At 37.5% G+C, this 20048-nt stretch overlaps 2 protein-coding genes across 3 annotated transcripts; one reads left to right on the top strand and one right to left on the bottom strand.

Annotated features, from left to right (window-relative positions):
- The first annotated feature begins 140 nt into the window (after positions 1-140).
- LOC108196264 (glycine--tRNA ligase, mitochondrial 1) lies at positions 141-7171 on the top strand. Its single transcript, XM_017363470.2, has 9 exons — positions 141-480; positions 2797-3179; positions 3344-3461; positions 4662-4856; positions 4994-5218; positions 5447-5506; positions 5664-5744; positions 5961-6366; positions 6757-7171. The coding sequence occupies exons 1-9, from the start codon at positions 166-168 to the stop codon at positions 6972-6974; spliced, it is 2001 nt and encodes a 666-aa protein (XP_017218959.1). The 5' UTR covers positions 141-165; the 3' UTR covers positions 6975-7171.
- Positions 7172-7462: 291 nt separating this feature from the next.
- On the bottom strand, positions 7463-10803 carry LOC108195322 (floricaula/leafy homolog). Of its 2 annotated transcripts, none has more exons than XM_017362281.2 (3): positions 10196-10803; positions 9373-9722; positions 7463-8087 (listed from the first exon to the last, which is right to left on the bottom strand). In XM_017362281.2, exons 1-3 carry the CDS (start codon positions 10647-10649, stop codon positions 7725-7727), a joined length of 1167 nt encoding a protein of 388 aa, XP_017217770.1. In that variant the 5' UTR covers positions 10650-10803; the 3' UTR covers positions 7463-7724. The 2 variants fall into 2 exon arrangements, with proteins under 2 accessions (XP_017217770.1, XP_017217769.1); XM_017362280.2 differs by having other exon boundaries at positions 9373-9731; positions 10196-10801.
- Between the last annotated feature and the right edge of the window lie 9245 nt (positions 10804-20048).

Below are 20048 nucleotides of genomic sequence, written 5' to 3'. Positions count from 1 at the left end.
AGAAAAAAAATAAGGTATCGAACTCTTAAAAATTAAATTAGACAAATAGTCCTCTCTCTGCAAAATAGAAAGAAACCCGTTTGCCCAAAGACTAAAATCCTGATCTTACAAGTTCAGCCCATCTTATTAAAATCCAAGGAGCAGAACATAAAGCCCTAGTCATATATGTTTTTGTTTTTTCCACAGCCCCACCTGCGACCACTACTAAATTCTCTAAAATTATCCTCATATACACACACGCTTTTACAATACACACACCACTGTAGGCACCACAGCACCAAAATGGCGGCGGCGGCAGTCCCAGCAGCAGCTCAGGAGGCGCAGAACCGAGAGGCGTTTCGTCAAGCCGTGGTGAACACTCTAGAGCGGCGGCTGTTTTATATACCATCGTTCAAGATTTACAGAGGTGTTGCTGGGCTTTTTGATTATGGGCCTCCGGGTTGCGCCGTTAAGGCCAATGTTCTTGCCTTTTGGCGTCAGGTTTATACCCCGATTCTCCTTTCTGTGTATTTGTACTTGTATAATGCTTATACCCTTCTACTGATTTAGCTTAATTTTCGGTAATTAGATTGGTTTAGGCTCCTACTGTTTCGCGGAATTTTTTTTCGGGGTTCAGGGAAATTTACATGATTTTCTAATTTTTGGTGATAACTAGTTTAGGTGGGGTTTATGTAGTGGATCCAAATCTGTGACTTGTTATTGGGTTTGTAAAATGTTTCGACTATGATTGATGATTTGTTATCAGACTTGTTAATGTATTTTGGGCAAATGGGAAAACTCGAAGATGATTTGGACTATTCAATGCACTGCTGTCAGATTGATACTTGGAAACACTCAGAGCTGTAAATAGATTTATGTCTCTGTTGGGCTAATGGCCAAAATTACCACATTTTATCACTTATGCTGACGTCAATACCACTTTGCGGGAGAATGACCAAAAATACCATCCCTAATACTCATTCTGGGTTAGCGTATTACATGTTACCCATTCTGAGAACGGGTAACTAAACAGATATTTTTTTTTTTAAATTTTCTTTTGGAAGACCTGTTATGCATTCTCGGATTGGGTATCACGTGGTACCTAGGAAGTAGGAAGCATGAGTGAGGGTGCGGGAGTGCGCGGTACGGGGATACGGGAATTCGGCAAATTTAAAAATACGGGGATTCGGGTGGGGGGTACGGCCCGTACGGGTGCGGGTTCATACAAATTTAAAACTAGAGATATACAAAGAGCATTATGACTACAAATAACCAAAACAAAACAGGCAGCTAATACAAAAAAGTAGCACTAGCTGGGTCTCTTCTGAGTCTCCTTCGAAATACATCACAATTGGACAACTTGTCAAGAATTCTGGACTTAATTAACGAACCAAACCCTCTTTAGAAGTCCCTTGTCCTGCATGTATTCTTTTGTTGCGATCCATCCAAATGCATGCTGTTAAATAGAGATTTGTTAGCTGCTTGATAAAACCAGTAGCTTCACCAATGCTCACATTTCCCTCTAACAAGTCGTTCCAGTTAATATATAAAGGAATGTGCCAAGCTGAAAAAAATTATTTCGAGTAAAATGATTTTCCAAGTTAGTCTGACATAACATACAGTTCCTGTTAACAGTCCAGCGAAAGTGGGTCATTCTGTCTGCTCTTGGAAGTCTTTGACGAAATGCTAACTAAGCCATAACAAAAAAAATTGTTCCAAACTATGTTAGTCCACGAAGTGAGCGCCATATTGACGAAACAGAGACGGATTGCCCTGACAGATCATCCCATGCGATACAATCAAAATGCTTACTTTGCACAGAACTGCAGATGTGTCTTAATTCAATAGCTAACCTGTGGCTGGAATAACTGTGCTGCCAGGCCCTAAAATCCCCAAAGTAGCAAGATTACGAGACTTTATTATCGAAATAATAGGACCCAAAATTTTTGTTTGGGTTCTGCCATTAATCCAAGGGTCATGTGACATGAAAAAGTTTGAATCTTCTCCGACCGTATGTGAAATGAAGTCATGAGCCTTTGCACGAGCACTGAAAAAAATAATCAGGCTCCATGAACCATTATTCGTTATACGGGACTCTCCTTTCCCAGAATAGTTTTCTAGCTAAGAAACATCGTACATCCCCCTTACCCACAGAGATTGCTCCCATTTAATGATCCTCCACAACTGGTAACTTTTTACTGTTTTTAGTTCTCAAGCTCATATAAATTTTCAACGAAAATGACTCTGAAAAGTATACTACATATTTTTCATTGAGAACATATCCAGTTTACTGATTCATCTTATCGGTAGTTATTATTTTTTTTTAATTCCTGATAGTTCTAACTAAAAGCAATGATTTGATGTATTTTGTATTATCAAAATTTAAGTATGTGTTGAATTTTAGCGCTTAAAAAACTTGTTAATCTGTGTGCTTTACGTGCGGCTTTGTGAAATTGAATTTATGAAATTTAACTTGCATGTAAAAATTTATGATGATAATTTTTATGAAGTTTGTTAATTATTAAATATTTTTAAAAAGTTTGGATTGTACTACTTACAGCAATGATAAAAATTGGGTGTCCCAGATAATATTTAAAAACATAGTGGAGCTTAATACCTGGAGTTTAAAGAGTAGCTCTTAGTAATATACCGAACTTGTGGAGCTGTATCTGTTTGTTTTAGTTTGTTTGTTTGTTTTACCACTTTGTTAAAGCTCCTTGCTCTGTTCACAATCATTATATATATATATATCAAATATGCGTTCATGTGATTGGTTCTGTTCACACATGGCCTAATAACTTTACTCTTATATTTCAGCATTTTGTTCTCGAAGAGAACATGTTGGAGGTTGATTGTCCCTCTGTGACACCAGAGATTGTGCTTAAGGCTTCAGGTCATGTCGACAAGTTCACAGACCTGATGGTGAAGGATGAAAAGACAGGTACTTGTTACCGTGCCGATCACTTGCTCAAAGACTTCTGCAAAGAGAAGCTAGAAAAAGATGCTACCCTCACTGCTGAGAAAGGAGCAGAATATAAACATATTCTTGCTGTACTGGATGATCTTTCACCTGAAGAACTGGGTGCAAAAATCAAGGAATACGGGATTACTGCTCCAGATACAAAGAATCCACTCTCTGCTCCCTATCCATTTAACTTAATGTTTCAGACGTCAATTGGTCCATCTGGTTTGAGTCCAGGGTAAAAATATTATCTGGACACGTTTGTGTGCACACACACAAATTTATTTATAAGCCTATATATTCACATACATTAGTATGCCACGGTGATTAGGTCTTTTAAAAACACTTTTTTGTTCACCAAGTCTTTCATTTGGTTAAATATCTTACATTACTTTGCTGCAGATACATGCGCCCTGAAACTGCTCAAGGTATTTTTGTTAACTTCAAGGACTTGTACTATTACAATGGGAGCAAGCTTCCCTTTGCTGCTGCTCAAATTGGCCAAGCTTTTAGGAATGAGGTAGCATATAATAAAACAATTCATTGCATGGGCTATGTACAGGCTTAGCTACAACTGTTAATAGGAATTAATCTTTATTTGAACATGATATTTAGTTTGCTTTCTTGTATAGTTGTATTTGATATTTAATTTGATGGGATCAAATCTGTTGGACTTCATACTTTTGAGCACGGAATATATATTTTCTGAGTGATACTAAAATTATGCATCCTGGATTTCTGGAAAGTTGAATACCATGAATTTAAAGACCATTTAGGCCGGGCCGACTGCTACCCCCCCCCCCCAAATCAATATTTATTTGATATAAAATTTTCTTCTCAGCATTGGTTCTCGTGGCTTGTAAGATTATACAGAATGTCTCTTGTTTTCATGTCTATAAATTACAGAATGCATATTTAAGAGGACAAAGGAAATACTCGGGATTGGTCTTCTGTCCTCTTAATGAACTATAGTTGTGCCATCTGATTGGTCTTTTTGTTGTGCGGTAGCAGAGATACCAGTTTATAAGTGATTATACCAAGTAGGATTTGGACTTTAAATCATAGGATGTATACTCAGAGGTGTAGAAGCTGCAATAAGTACAAGAGAAGCAGCAGAAGATAATAACCTGCAACAGGAGCTGTTCTACATAGAAGATAATAACCTGCCTCAACAATAGGAAGAAATTCTGTTTAAGACTCCAAGAGTAACTGCTTCAATTGCTAATATAGACAATAAAAATGTGGGTGATTAACATCTGAACATGTAAAAGGGAAGCCATAGCAAAGAGTATGACATATAGGCATTCATAAATATGAACTTACTCTGTGCTTATTTCCTTTTTCTGTGTTGTGTTTTTCTGTTACGCTTGTGTATTAGCATATTTGATCCATTCTTCCTACCTTAAATTATTTAGATAGATGGCAGAGCTGAGTGGGGGAAAAGTAAAAAGATCTTGTAGGAACATAAATCTCTCTGCTTTTTTACTTAGGTCCGTTTATCTGGGGGAGATATCTAAGTTCTGAATGCTTCGATGCGTAATTAACCATTGGTTTCTTTATGTCATATCTCGCCCAAAGATTTCATATCGAACATTAGTCCCAAAGTTTATTATGGGTGGACTTTAGCTATATATACTTCTGAAGTATGGTAGTTTTCGGCATGTTAACCAAGCTAGTGCACAACTATCTATCTTGATTCGTGTGAATTTATATGTTGCAGATATCTCCCCGCCAAGGTCTTCTAAGGGTTCGTGAGTTCACACTGGCTGAGATTGAACATTTTGTTGACCCTGAAGATAAGTCTCACCCAAAATTTGCAGAAGTTGCAAGCTTAGAGTTCCTGATGTTTCCAAGAGAAGACCAAGTGTCTGGACGATCTGAAAGGAAACTAGTTATAGGTGAAGCAGTTGCTCAGGTTGGTCTGACTGATCTGATTTCGTATAATGTCTCCCGTTACTGATGATAGCACCACATGTATATGTTTGTGTATTTGTATTTATGTATACTTATGGTCTTCTGAAATGTTCATATATATACGTATCTGTTCCTCAGGGAATTGTCAACAATGAAACGCTAGGCTACTTTATAGGGAGAGTATATTTGTTCCTGACTCACTTGGGAATTGATAAAGAGCGATTACGTTTCCGGCAACATCTGGCAAATGAGATGGCACACTATGCTGCAGACTGTTGGGATGCTGAGATTGAATCTTCGTATGGCTGGATTGAGTGTGTTGGTATTGCTGATAGATCTGCATACGATTTGCGTGCCCACATGGTGAGTCTTTTCAAAGTCTGGGGGAATTTGTGTTCATCTATAATGTTAATCTGTATATCTGCATGCAGTGGTAAAGAATATTGTCGATGATTTACAGTCTTCTTGTTTCGAGTCGCATGAGAAGTTAATTATGTACGAGGAATTGAGAAAAAAGAAGAGAAATTCATGTGTCATTTTCACTTGGTTCTTTAATCTTTATCTTGATATTTGGTAATTTTTACGTTGCAGGATAAAAGTGGTGTGGCTCTTGTGGCACATGAAAAATTTGCAGAACCTAAAGAAGTGGAGGTTTGATTTCCCGTATCCCTCCCCCTTCTCTCTGGCTCTCTCTTGCCCCCCCCCCCCCCCCCCCCCCCCGCTCTTCTGTGTGTGTGTGTGTGTGTGGATTATATTGTGCATTGTGTGAGTATAACAGTGCTCTTCATATTATGTCGAATTCTTGCAGAAACTTGTTATAACTCCAATCAAGAAAGAGTTGGGCCTGGCATTCAAGGGGAAGCAAAAGATGGTGGTTGAAGCGCTGGAGGTAGTATGCAAACTAGTTATACTTGTTTAAGTATATATTCGACTTGCAAGTGATGTCTATTACGCTGTAGGATAAAATTTGAAATCAAAGAGAACACGTAGGAAGAAATGTTTGCACATTCGTTGGTAGAAATATTAAGTTCTCAAGCTATGTCAATGTGAATATGTTTTCTCTTTCCTGAGAGATTGATATACGCACAACATATTTTGTGTGCAGGCCATGGGAGAAAAAGAAGCAATGGAAATGAAAGCTGCTTTGGAGTCTAAAGGAGAGGTGGATTTCCGTGTTTGCACTCTTGAAAAGGATGTCACTATAAAGATGAACATGTTGACAATCTCCAAGGAAAAGAAAAAAGAACACCAAAGGGTGTTCATTCCTTCAGTAATTGAACCATCCTTTGGTATTGGAAGGATCATCTACTGTTTGTATGAGCATTCATTCTATACAAGACCAAGTAGAGATGGGGATGAACAGTTAAATGTTTTTCGTTTTCCTCCACTGGTAGCACCTATAAAGTGCACTGTTTTCCCTTTGGTTCAAAATCAAGAGTATGAGGAAATTGCTAAACGCATTGCCAAGTCATTGATTGCTGCTGGGATATCTTATAAAATTGATATAACAGGTATGAACTTCTAGTAACATGCAATTATATCAATAGTCATATCCTATAATTTTCTACATATTGATGTCTCAACTCATGCAATTGGTGGGTAATTTAAGTGGTAGAAGAAATTGAGTTGTGAACATTTGGTATAATGTTTCATTATAATGTTTCTTCTTCTTGTTGTTCAGAACACATAAATGAACTTATTCTGTACAGATTTTTTTTGTGATCACCCTTTTTATCTGGCCACTATATAGGGGTTGGCGTCCACATATCGTTAATTGTTGTGGGATTACTATGAACTTATTTGATTATATTTTTAATTCCAAACAGTTCAAAAATTAACTGTAGAAACTTGTGTAACAAATTAAAATGCAGAAGTGAATACTAACACATTTGATATTCCAGGTACATCGATAGGCAAGCGATATGCCAGAACAGATGAATTAGGTGTCCCATTGGCCATTACAGTAGATTCAACAACCTCAGTGACAATTCGGGAGAGGGACAGCAAGAAGCAGATTCGTGTGAGCATAGAAGAGGTTTCATCTGTGGTGAAGGAAGTGACCGAGGGTCTGAGCACATGGAATGATGTATTGTGGAAATACCCAACCCATTCGTCTTGATTGCGCTGGCCTATGTTGGAGGGCTATAGTTTCCTGTCTCTTTATTGTAACCCTATAATGTTCTCTCTTTATTTTGACCCTGTAATACTATCACAAAATGGATACATGTCTAATAGACATTACAGTAACTATGCAACTCTGAGCCCCATGTTTTTGAGCTTGAAAGGAAAGACTTTATAATGGTCGCTTGAATTCTCTCTAGTGGAGTATCTGAACAACCTTTTGTCTTTTATTTGCGACTTGGCAAGGATTATCCAGCATAGTGGCGGTAAATATCAATAGTATGTGTATGGCCTGTTTGTGTGAGCTTAAAGTGAAGTATGGCCTGTTTGTGTGAGCTTTAAGTGAAGGGTATAAAGTTGTTTATTGTTTCAAGCTGAAAAATGTATGTCCGTGTAATAAGTTGGTTTTAAGTTATAAAATGTATGTTTGTATAATAATCATAAATTAGTTTGAGATATTTTTTGATGACTTAATTTTAAAAAAAATTATAAAAGGTATTCATAAATTCTGAATTAATACATAAATTATTTTTATTTTTATAACTTATAAGTTATTAAAAAGTTAAAATTATCCAAATACAAATTATAAGATACAACTCCTTGTCACATGAAAAATAAAATACTCTTGAAATGAACGCAGTCTAAACATCACAAAATCCAGAACACAATTACATTTGACTCAAAAGTAAAGTAACACACTGAGAATTCTAGAAATACAGACTGGAAATGAGTTCACTGATTCAACGTCTTAGAAGGTCAGATGATGAGTCCCAGTTGTTGCAGCTGCAGAAGCCGCAACGCAGCTGCGCTCAGCATGGCAAAGCTGACGCAGCTTGGTGGGCACATACCAGATAGAAAGCCGGGGATGTGTGTTGAAGATGAGGTCGATATCCCAGCCTTTTTGAGCTGCTATGGCCACTAAAGGCTTGTAACAAGCCTGCCTCCAAGCTCCCACATTCTCTCCTCGTTCTTTGTATAATCTCCTCAATGCATTAGAGGCCTCCTCGTCCAGGCAATGAAGCGCGTAGCAGTGCACATAATGTCGCATTTTGGGCTTGTTGATGTAGCTTGCTCCTGCTTTCTTCGCGTACCTGAACACTTGGTTTGTCACCTGTATTTCAAATCATCACACATTCGAGCATCATTCAACCAACTCAACATCTCGCGTAAAGAAAATACAATGATTAAAGAAAATATACATCATTTTCTTTTGTTACGCTAATGCAATTTATATACTCATTTCACTATTTACTCCAAAAAAAGTCGCAGTTGTATATTTGGAACAAAAGGTCAAATAATCTCACTCGGCGGAGGCTGGTCCTAATAGTTTCTATTATTATTTGCCTATTAGTACAAGATTTATCAGTAGTCTTGCAGATATAAGATGAGTTGGATAAAATCTAGCTCAGACAGAGTATCTATAGATTCTATATTAATTGCAGATGGTGTATTGTGACGTTATGCATCGGCTACTTTGGGATCTGGTATCAAATCTCTTGCTATAAACTAAAGGAATCGGGTTGCTTTATTGGTTAAAGAAGAATCTGGACATCTGGTAAGATAAATGCAGTATGGGTGTGGACAGAGGCATGGCAGGGATCTAGATAGACTAACCCGAACCCAGACTCAGTACCCAAACTTTTACTCAAATGGCGTGGTATTGATTAAGAGTCAGTTTGGAATGTTTTAATTGGCGAGATTATTATGATAGTAGAGGGTCCATTAGAATATTAGATTAAGAAAAATGCTAGGTACCCAAAAAATGTTTGCAATTTTTTTTTCCCCAATCCAATTGGCAATGTATGATTGTTTACTCTCACACTAATAATAATGGAACCCTGTATGCCCATCAATCACTCAATTAAAATTAGTCATTTATCTGCCGTGTCTTTGAGAAAAAGTTTTGGGAGCATTACTATCAGATTAAATAGAGATACATGATTTTGGTGCTCTGGCATTTTCGAAAACTAAATCAAGTGTCGGGTCTGCTCAACTCAGGTAACAGTGTAGTAACCGTACAGCCTATCACCTATGTAGCTTAGCTGCTTCCACTCTGATCCAACTGCTTACATTCATCAATTCAGACTGTATCATGTTGCCACATTCAATTAAAAGGTGTCCATTCCAACAGTAATTTTTAATTTGACAGTTACTGAGGTAGTTAATATTCTACCTCTGCTATACTCATTTCACTATTTACTCCCTTCTTCTTTACCTCAAATATACCAGAGTTAATATTTCATTTGCTATGCTAAACTTTTGGAAATACCGTTTACAATACTAGAGTTCACATTTTTGACACATTATGCACTTCATTACATATACACTAACACATTATGAACCTTGTGGAAGCAAATATTAAACAAAAACAAAGCTAGAGAGAGCTGTTAGCATACCTTGGTGGGACATTTTTCACCTTTCTCCTTGGCAATACTTTGGACATGGACAAGAAATTCACGGCACTGCTCATAGAGATGGAATAAGTAATCCAGGCCGTTCTTTTTTCCGCGAGCTACCTCTCCTGGTTCCGTCACAATGAATGGATGCTCCCTCTGCCTCTCAACAGTCGCCACATTGTCGTCTTTAGTGTGATCCGCTCGATCACTATCAGCCTCATCATCCTCCATCGAACTTATTTTCGACTTGGCCTTCTTCCGTCGTTGCTGCTTTTTTCCACTCGCCGCTGCCTCCCAAGTCCCTCCTCCGCCACTCGCCGCTGCTTCCTTCTCTTGCTGAACATGCTCCTCTGATAATCCTATCAGTTAATTGCAGTTTTAAGGAGTAAAAAATTATCATTACAATTACCCAAAGATTTAACCAGGGTTCCAAAGATCTCCGATTTGTTAAAAAAATCTCGATAAATCCTTGATTACTCCTAAAAAATTATTTTACCAATTTAACAATTACACTTTAATTTGACTAAAATTATCAATAATTTTTTTGATAAATCTTAAATCGGTAGGTCAACCGATTAGTTTCGGTTCATGTCACTATGGATTTAATACATATGTTGCATTTTTACTAGTTTCGAATTTGACAAAATACTTGAATAGGCCACTGTCATTACATTCTTAACCCAAAATAGACCATAATCATTTTCTACTTTCTGTAAACACACGAATTTTTATTGCATGCTCTGTCCGATTAAATAAAATCTAAATCTTTTTACTCTTTACGCGATCAAACAAGACAAAAATTATGAGATGGAGAGAGTACTACCTTCTTGCGAGAGTGCATCGAGGGCAGTATCATGAAACTGCCGCAACCGACGCGAATCATCTTCATCATCAAGTCGACGACGTTCGGCTCTCACCGAAGCCTTAATGCCATACCTCTCCCCAACCAGAAGATCCCAACGAAAAATCTGAGAGAGACTATTCATCATCTCATCCAGCTCCTCATCTCTCATATCAAGAAGAGTGTTGACAGTGAAGCCCAACTCAGCAATCTTCGCAGCCGTGTAGTACCTGATACCATAGGCCTGAAACAACTCCACAAGCCCACTGACCTCTCTGTTTTCCCGGCCCACTGAGAACGCCGGTGGTGGGGCCACAGCCGCTTCGTAAAGCCTGGTTGGTTGCGTTACAGGTGGCTGCGGTGGTGGCGGGGGAGCAAGGCAGTGATTTCTCGTGTCCCATTTGATCACGAATGCTTCGTTATTGCCACGATCCATAAAAAAAAAAAAAAATCTCGTAAATTTCTTAGAGCGAATTAAAATTTAAATGTTTCTTATAAAATTCTTCTAGCGAGATTGTGTTACATTTTATATACAAAGAGAGGATGGTCTTTGTCCAGTAGTGAAGCTACTGTTTTATAAAATTAAGCGAGGGTTGTTTGAGTAAATGGGGATGGCTTGATAGTAAATGTGAAACAGTAAAACGTATTGCAGATTAACGTACAAGTACTATTCACCACTTTTTTGCTTTTCCAGCTCTTGCTTGATTGCACATTAAATCTGAGAAAATAGTACTAATAAACTAATTGTTGGAATGTACACATAAAACACACACAGTGCATTCCAGTGCAAGGCTGCAGCAAAGGGTACTATTTTATTGAGTTGGGGTCTGATCTATGATCCAGTTGGATTGAAACTAGCAATTCCCTGACCTAATGGTTTCATTCTCTGTTAATAGGTGATGCATGCTTTACCCTACAATCCAATCCGAGTATCCATGCATAATTCTATATCCATCTCTTTGGATAAGATTAGTTGTGCACTTAGCATATACTCTTTCCGTCTGAATGTAATGTATACATATGAATTGGATACCGAAATCAAGTGTATAAAAAAAGGTATATAATAACATAAAATAATTGGAAAAAGAAATAAAAATGGGTAAACTGATGGACCCGTCAATATTTAGGGATATAATTGGAAAAGTAAATCAAAGGAGCTGGTAAGGTTCGAATCCATGACCCTTTGAATCAACTTAAGACCTCGTTTCTACTGAGACAGCTCTCACACTCGATACATCTTCTTTCTTCCGAGTGACATGAAACAAGTTTATATATTTTGGGACGAACCCGAAACGAGCTCATGTATTTTGGGATGAAAGGAAGAAGACTATTATTCTTTCAGTATTTAAAAGGGATAATTAATTTATACGTCCTTGAACTTTGGTCCATTTTTGATTCGCATCCTTGAACTAAGTTTGTCAATTTATGCATCCTCAAACTTTGTAAATTTCCAATTCAGGTCCCTCCGTCAGTTTTTGACTAACAGAAGTGTTAGATATAATTGATGATTACTAATGTTCTTAAGGTTTGTTTTAGAACAGGAATCATCAGAGTTTAAACTGGAAGCTGATCAGAGTTTAGTAAAGTCTGACAGAGTTTGATAAAGTCTGATCAGAGTTTACATAGTCAAGACTCGACAGAGTTTACACGTGGAAAGAGCTCAGAAGCGGATATACTTCAAGGAAGGATAGAAGCTGAGGAGTGATTTGCTGACTATGGAAACTAAACAGAAAACTGGAGCAATCTTTGATTGATAGATTTATTAGCTGATTTATAGGATATCAAATCAGAGATTGATTTTGTAACTGTGTCTATATAAACACAGATTAGGGTTACTCTATATGAGTTGAGTTATCAAGTATATTGTTAAGAACCCTAGCAGCTCTTGGTGATAGAATATAAATCACTGAGAGAGTTTTTGTAACCATCAAGTTTTGTGAACATAAGAGTTTACTGCTTTCGATCTCTTATATTGTCATACTGTATTACATATTGTGATCACTATATTATTATATATAGTGAATTAATAGGACCTAACAAGTGGTATCAGAGCCAGCTCTGTTAAGATTACTACAGTGAGATCTTAAACACAATCATGTCTGAAAAATCACAAGCTTCATCCTTTAGAGTCCCAACCCTTAAGGCATCTGAATATCCAGTCTGGAAAGAAAGAATGATCATATTCTTAGACTCTGTTGATCCAGAATACCTTGACCGGATTTATGATGGACCACATATGCCCACCAAGCTCTCTGTTGGGATTGCAGATGAACCTCAAAAGATGGTTCCAAAAGAAAAGAAAGATTATACTCCAGAGGACATCTCATCTATCAGTAAAGATGCAAAGGTGAAGCATCTGTTGCATAGTGCCCTTGATAATGCAATGTCTAATAGGGTGATTGGGTGCAAAACTGCTAAACAAATCTGGGATGCTCTGGAGACCAGATGTCAAGGAACTCAGGCCATTAAGAAAAACAGAAAAACAATCCTTACACAGGAGTATGAGCACTTTGACTCAAAATCTGGTGAGTCCCTGACAGATCTGTATGACAGATTTGTCAAACTGCTGAATGACTTATCTCTGGTGGACAAGGAATATGATCTTGAAGACTCAAACCTCAAATTCCTTCTAGCTCTTCCTGAAAAATGGGATTTGAAAGTCACTACAATAAGAGACAATCTTGATCTTGGAGAAATGTCTCTTGATGATGTTTATGGAAGACTGAAGACTCATGAACTTGAGATGGAACAGAGGAGCAAACGACATGGAGGAAAATCAAAGTCTGTTGCTCTGAAAGTTCAAGAGGAAGCTGCTAAGAGCAAGGGAAAAGCTCATGTCACAAAGTCTGACATTGAGACATCAAACTCTGATGACTCAAACTCTGATGTTCCCTCAGACTCTGAAGAAAGTGATGATGAGATGATGCAGTTAGCAGCATTGATGGTGAAGAGCTTCAAGAAGTTGGCCTACAAAAAGTTCAACAAAGGCAAAAGTTTTTCAAGGAAAGACAGAAACTCTGACAGAGTTTATGACAAGAAAAACTTTAAGAAGAATGAGGGCAAAGAAGGAAAAGCTGGAAAAGCTGACAAGTATACCTGTTTCAACTGTGGTGAAAAGGGACACTTTGCATCTGAATGCAAGAAAGCCAAGAAGGAAAAAGAAAAAGCCTTTATCACCAAGAAAGGAAACTCGACAGATACATCTGATTCAGAAGAAGAAGTCAATTATGCTCTAATGGCAAACACTGACAACAACACTGAAACTCCTGCTAAGGTACCTCACTCTACTCTTGCCTTTGATACTGAAGATATAACTGAGTTAAGATTGTTTCTTAAAACTTTACATATCAGTTTTAGAGATCAGACTTTAGAGAATGAAAGATTAAAATCTGAAACTCTGAGTGTAAAGAAAAGGAATGATTTTCTAGAAAAAGAATTAGTTCAAATGTTGGAAGTTCAAAAAGAAAGAGATGATGCTGTCATTGTCAAAGATGAATTATTAGAGAGGTATGCATCTCTTCAATCAGAACTTGCCAAGGAAAGAGAGATCATTAAAACATGGACTAATTCAGGCAAAACTACTCAGGATATCTTAGGTAGTGGAAACTGGAAGAAGGGACTAGGTTACACTGATAACTCAGAAGCTGAGTCATCAAAAACAGAGTTTATTAAAACTCAAAAACCTAAGGTTAAACCTGTTAAATTTGTTGTTGAATCCTCTAAGCCTAAACAATGTAGACCAAAATCAGAGATTAACAACAATTTAAAATCTGAAAAGCCCAAACAGGTTAACATAGGACTGATGACTCAGAAACAGCTTAAACATAAGCTTAAAGAGGTAAAGTCTGATGACAGAAACAAGGAGCCTAGGAAAAATAGAAATGGCAAAATTGGCATAGACAAGAGTAATAACTACATGCCTGTTCCAAATGCACCTAGGAAGACATGCCATAACTGTGGTAATACTAATCATCTTGCTAATTTTTGCAGGAAGAACAAGGACATTAACTCTTTACCTACAAAGTCTGGAGTTAGAAAAAGTAGTATTAGATATAAACCACAAGATCCTTGTTTTCATTGTGGTAGTTTATGACATTCTATTTATACTTGCAAAGAATATCATAGTTTGTATTATGATTATTATCAATTGAAACCTTCTTTAAAGGTTAATAAAAACTCTGCAATTACAAACTCTGTTTCCAGTACAAACTCTGTTGCAAAGTCTGTTAGCTCAAACTCTGATAATAATACCGCTGCAAAAGCTAACAAACTTAATAAGGCCAAGGGATCCAAGCAAGTCTGGGTCCTTAAAACTAACAACTAGTGGTCTTTATGATTGCAGGGCAACAGGAAGAATATCCTAGTCTTGGACAGTGGATGTTCAGGACACATGACTGGAAATAAGACCCTGCTGTCAGAGTTTGTGGAGAAGGCTGGCCCAAGTGTTTCTTATGGAGATGGCAACATAGGAAGGACTCTGGGATATGGCAAAATCAATCTTGGAAATGTCATCATATCAAATGTAGCTCTTGTTCAAGGGCTGAAACACAATTTACTCTCTGTCAGTCAGATCTGTGACAGAGGATATCATGTTGATTTCTATGAAGAACACAGTGAGATAGTAAGCAAGTCAACAGGCAAAGTGGCAGTAACTGCTCACAGACATGGGAATATTTATGAAATCCACTTGCCTACAAACTCTGAAGAAAAAGCAATTTGCTTGTCTACAAGGATCTCTGCAGAAGAAAGTTGGAAATGGCACAAGAAGCTTTCACATCTAAATTTCAATTCCATAAATGAGCTTATAAAGAAAAAGCTTGTGAGAGGACTCCCTGAATCACTACTGACATCTGATGGATTGTGTGATTCATGTCAAAAAGCCAAGCAGAGAAAGACATCTTTCAAGAGTAAGACTGAATTCTCAATAAACAAACCATATCATCTTCTACATGTTGATCTATTTGGACCAGTCAATGTACCATCCATTGCAAGGAAGAAATATGCTCTTGTCATTGTTGATGAGTATACTAGATACACTTGGGTATATTTTCTTCACTCTAAAGATGAAACAGCCTTGCATCTGATGGATCATGTGACACAACTGGATCATGGATCTGAAGACAAAGTGAAAATCATTAGAAGTGATAATGGAACTGAGTTTAGAAATTCAACAATGGAAGAGTTCTGCAAAGAAAGAGGTGTAGTGCAACAGTTCTCTGCACCTGGTACACCACAGCAAAATGGTGTAGTTGAAAGGAAAAACAGAACTCTTATAGAAGCTGCCAGAACTATGCTTGATGAGGCTAAATTGCCCACTTATTTCTGGGCAGAAGCTGTTCAAACAGCTTGTTTCACTCAAAATGCAACCTTGATTAATAAGCTTGGCAAAACCCCATATGAGATGGTGAAGAAGAAGAAGCCAAATCTGAAGTATTTTCATATATTTGGGTGCAAATGCTTTGTATTGAAGACTCATTCAGAACAGCTTACCAAGTTTGATTTAAAAGCTGATGAAGGTATTTTTGTAGGTTATCCTCTGATAACAAAGGCCTTCAGAGTCTATAATCTGAGAACCAAGGTCATCATGGAATCCATACATGTGTCATTTGATGACAAAAGAATTATGGGCTTAGCTGATATGGATGAACATGAAGAACTGCATTTTGAAAATGAAGAAATATTCTCTGATTCAACAAACTCTGATGAACAGTCAAACTCTGACTGTGAACAAAATACAGCAAACTCTAGTAAAAATTCACAAGTTCATGATGATGAAGCAATTGCTGAGGGGGAGCATCAGAATGTTTCAGACTCTACCCAAGCCTCATCAGAGAATGCTGACTTAAACTCATCAGAGAATACTGATTCAAACTCTGATAGCACAGACTTAGGGGGAGCTACAGAGAATGATCAACAGAATCAGGAGAGCATGGATCAAGGGGGAGGATCCAATGATGAAAATGGTCAGCTTCCACATGCTAGGAAGTGGACAAAATCTCACACACCTGATTTAATAATTGGCAATCCAGAAGCAGGTGTGCAAACAAGGACAGCTACAGCAAATGAATGTTTACATCATTGCTTTCTGTCACAAACAGAACCCAAAAAGGTGGAGGAAGCTCTTCAAGATCCTGATTGGATTCAAGCAATGCAAGAAGAGTTAAATGAATTTGAAAGAAATAAAGTCTGGACCCTAGTACCAAGACCTAAAGACAGATCCATAGTTGGTGCAAAATGGGTGTTCAGAAACAAAACTGACAGTGAGGGTGTCATTACAAGGAATAAAGCAAGGCTTGTGGCAAAAGGGTATTCACAACAGGAAGGTATTGATTATGATGAGACATTTGCTCCAGTTGCAAGATTGGAGGCAATTAGAATCTTTCTGGCCTATGCTGCACACAAGAAATTCAAAGTATTTCAGATGGATGTCAAAAGTGCTTTTCTAAATGGGAAACTGGATGAAGAGGTATATGTTGAACAACCTCCAGGTTTTGTGGATCCAAAACATCCAGACTATGTCTACAGGTTGGACAAAGCACTTTATGGACTAAAGCAGGCTCCAAGGGCATGGTATGAAACTCTAGCTCAATTTCTTCTTGAAAGTGGATTTACTAGAGGTACCATAGATAAAACTCTGTTTTATTTGAATCATGGTAATGATCTGCTTTTAGTTCAAATCTATGTTGATGACATTATTTTTGGCTCCACTAATGCTAAACTCTGTCAAAGATTTGCCAAGCTCATGCAGTCTAGGTACCAAATGAGCATGATGGGGGAACTCAGTTATTTTCTGGGTTTACAAGTTGAACAGACTGAAGATGGGATTTTTATAAATCAAGCCAAGTATACCAGAAATCTTTTAAAGAAATTTGGTATGCAAGACAGTTCTGCTGCAACTACTCCTATGGCAACAGCAACAAAACTAGACAAAGATACTGGTGCATCAGTGGATATCACAAACTATAGAGGAATGATTGGATCATTGCTTTATCTGACTGCAAGTAGACCAGACATTATGTATGCCACATGTCTATGTGCAAGATTTCAGGCAGATCCAAGAGAACCTCATCTGATTGCAGTAAAGAGGATATTCAGATATCTCAAGGGAACCACATCATTGGGACTATGGTACCCTAGAGAATCAGATTTTAGTCTTATTGGATACTCTGATGCAGATTTTGCAGGTTGCAAAATTGACAGGAAAAGCACAAGTGGGAGTTGTCAATTTCTGGGTGGAAGACTAGTTTCTTGGTACAGTAAGAAGCAGAAGTCCATCTCAACATCAACAGCAGAATCAGAGTATATTGCTGCAGGCAGCTGTTGTGCTCAAATTCTTTGGATGAAGAATCAACTGTTGGACTATGGGTTATCCTTCTCTAAAATTCCTATTTATTGTGATAACCAAAGTGCTATTGCTATGACAGGAAATCCAGTTCAACATTCTCTGACAAAGCACATCAGTATAAGATATCATTTTATAAGGGAGCATGTGGAGGAAGGAACCATTGAACTTCACTTTGTTCCTACTGAACAGCAGCTAGCAGACATTTTCACCAAGCCATTAAGTGAAGCAACTTTTACTAGGCTGGTGAATGAGCTAGGAATGATATCAGGAACTGAGTAAACATATTGGTTAGATCTTTAAAATTTAACTTGTCAAATTTACCATATGTATTACTCACACATCTGCCATGATATACTCTGATTGATAAAATCTGATGACATTCTCTGATAATATACTCTGTTTGCTTTACTCTGATAACATTCTCTGATAATATTCTCTGATGCTTATAAAACTCTGAATCTTGATAAGTGATCTCATTTTTATCTTCTCTGAGACAAAACACCTATGAAGATACCATGAAGCATGTTCTGAATGAGTAATCATGAATCTCAGCTAAGTTCCTTAATCCTGATCTCAATTTTGTGCTACACTAGTTCACACTATGCATGCTGATATCATTGAGACTCTATTACTTCACATATCTTAATTATAAGTGAGACTGATTAATTTAAATTTTCTCTCATATACTAGACAGTGATTATAAACTCTGATGTTTTTATTACCTGAGACAAAACCCCCTGAAAAATAAGCATGGTACTCCTTTGAGATCTTAGATGTTAATATGACAGTGACTGGGAAGAACCAAACATTTGCTGGTATTAAGTAATTGCTAAGATTTTATAATCTATGGTGACCAGTCACAATCTCTGATTACTGGAGAAATACTAATGCAATAGTATATTTAAAGGTCGTGCCTCACTCACACTGAGAAGCGTCCTGCACAAAAAAAAAAAAAAAAAAAGGGTAGATTATTTTATTGATTATCTTCAGAGTATGTCCTAGTCTAAGTTTTGAGAGTTTGAATAAATTATTCAAAGTCTACCTTATAATTACGAAATTGTGAAATTTTATATTCTCTGATTTAACATGACCACACAAACTCTGAGCTATGGATTTTAGAACAAACTCTGATTTATTGATGAATATTCTGAAAATTATGTCTTTATTCTGAGGTTCGCAGAAATTTATTTTCTTTGTCTTAAATCTCAGAGTTTAAAAATTCGAGAGATTTGATCTTGATTTTTTTCAAATATTCAGAGAATGTGTAGAGAATGTGTTTCAAACGGATGTATTATTAGTGGGTTTACATGCAAAACATTTTAATAGGAGAACGTGTAATCAGCATTTATTACTGCGCATGTTTTACTGCACTCATGATTATTACTCTCGTTTCTCCATCCCACTAACACTCATCTACCAGTTACATTTTGACAGGTGTCTGATTGAACAAAAAGCCCATGCGTGCTCAGTTCAACAAAATCTGAAGAGTTTTTCAGATCAGATTTTATTGCTCATTATTCAATTTTACACTTACTCTCTACATTCACCTTCTAAACAAAACTCTTACACTCTGTTCTCTGAAATTCAAATCTTCGTCTACACACTTCCTCAAACATCTTCTTTTCATAATCTCTGTTCTAATGGCCACTACAGCTTTTATCTTGGCAGGTGTTGAATTCGTTCCTAATAACTATGCAGCCATCCTTGACACTGCTGAAGCCCCAAGGGATTATCATCCCTTTCAGCGATTCTTGGCACAAAGTGCCATCGGTACCGCTCTCACCGCTCCTGCAAGACTTTCAGGAAGCCAAATCATCAGCTTTTGGAAGTCGGGTACATATGACAATGGTGGTGCAGATGGATCACCATCAATTGTGTTTTCCTATGACGGGGAGGAGTATGCAGTTACTCCAGCAACAGTTCGTCAGGCACTCAACTTGCCAGAACATTCTGCGTACATTACCAATGGAGATGCAAATCTCAGAACAATGATGCTTGAATTGGGGTACTACGAATCTCTGGATAAACTGGGTCAGTTGAAGCGTCCATGGCTCAATAAGGAGTGGAGTTTTTTCTTTGATTGCATTACCAGAGCTTTCCAGAAGAAATCTACAAACTGGGATGCTATTCCAATGGACATGCTACAGATCGGGTATTCTCTGATCTATTCTACTGCTTTTGATTTTGGTAGATTAGTTCTTAGAAATATTGGTGAAAGAATGCTTGAGAACAGGAATGTCATATATTTCTCAAGATTTTGCCAATTGTTGTTTAATGCCACTGTTGGAGAAGTGGATTTTGATGCTGCAGATGAGATCAAACCTTTTAAACTTCATAAAAGGGCTTTTAAGGATCTCATATCTAAAGATGAGAAGAGACCAGTTCTCAGGCCTCTGCAAATCCCAGCTCCATTCAGAGCAAGGCTGAACCTTCCTCAGGAACCACAACAACAGCCTCAACAACCTCAACCACAACATCCACCCTCTCCCA

The sequence above is a fragment of the Daucus carota genome, chromosome 7 (assembly GCF_001625215.2).
Source record: "Daucus carota subsp. sativus chromosome 7, DH1 v3.0, whole genome shotgun sequence".
NCBI classification, from domain to species: domain Eukaryota; kingdom Viridiplantae; phylum Streptophyta; class Magnoliopsida; order Apiales; family Apiaceae; genus Daucus; species Daucus carota.
The sequence above is the reverse complement of the archived record's forward strand: the minus strand, read 5'-3'. Positions and strand labels throughout refer to the sequence as shown.

Excerpts from the sequence above, each read along its gene's own strand:
- LOC108196264 (XM_017363470.2), top strand. The coding sequence starts at position 166 with ATGTTTTTGTTTTTTCCACAGCCCCACCTGCGACCACTACTAAATTCT. Across the intron at positions 481-2,796 it reads TTCTTGCCTTTTGGCGTCAG|CATTTTGTTCTCGAAGAGAA; the intron begins GTTTATACCCCG and ends CTTATATTTCAG. Across the intron at positions 5,507-5,663 it reads CAGAACCTAAAGAAGTGGAG|AAACTTGTTATAACTCCAAT; the intron begins GTTTGATTTCCC and ends GAATTCTTGCAG.
- LOC108195322 (XM_017362280.2), bottom strand. The coding sequence starts at position 10,649 with ATGGATCGTGGCAATAACGAAGCATTCGTGATCAAATGGGACACGAGA. Across the intron at positions 9,732-10,195 it reads CGATGCACTCTCGCAAGAAG|GATTATCAGAGGAGCATGTT; the intron begins GTAGTACTCTCT and ends ATTAACTGATAG. Across the intron at positions 8,088-9,372 it reads GTGAAAAATGTCCCACCAAG|GTGACAAACCAAGTGTTCAG; the intron begins GTATGCTAACAG and ends TTTGAAATACAG.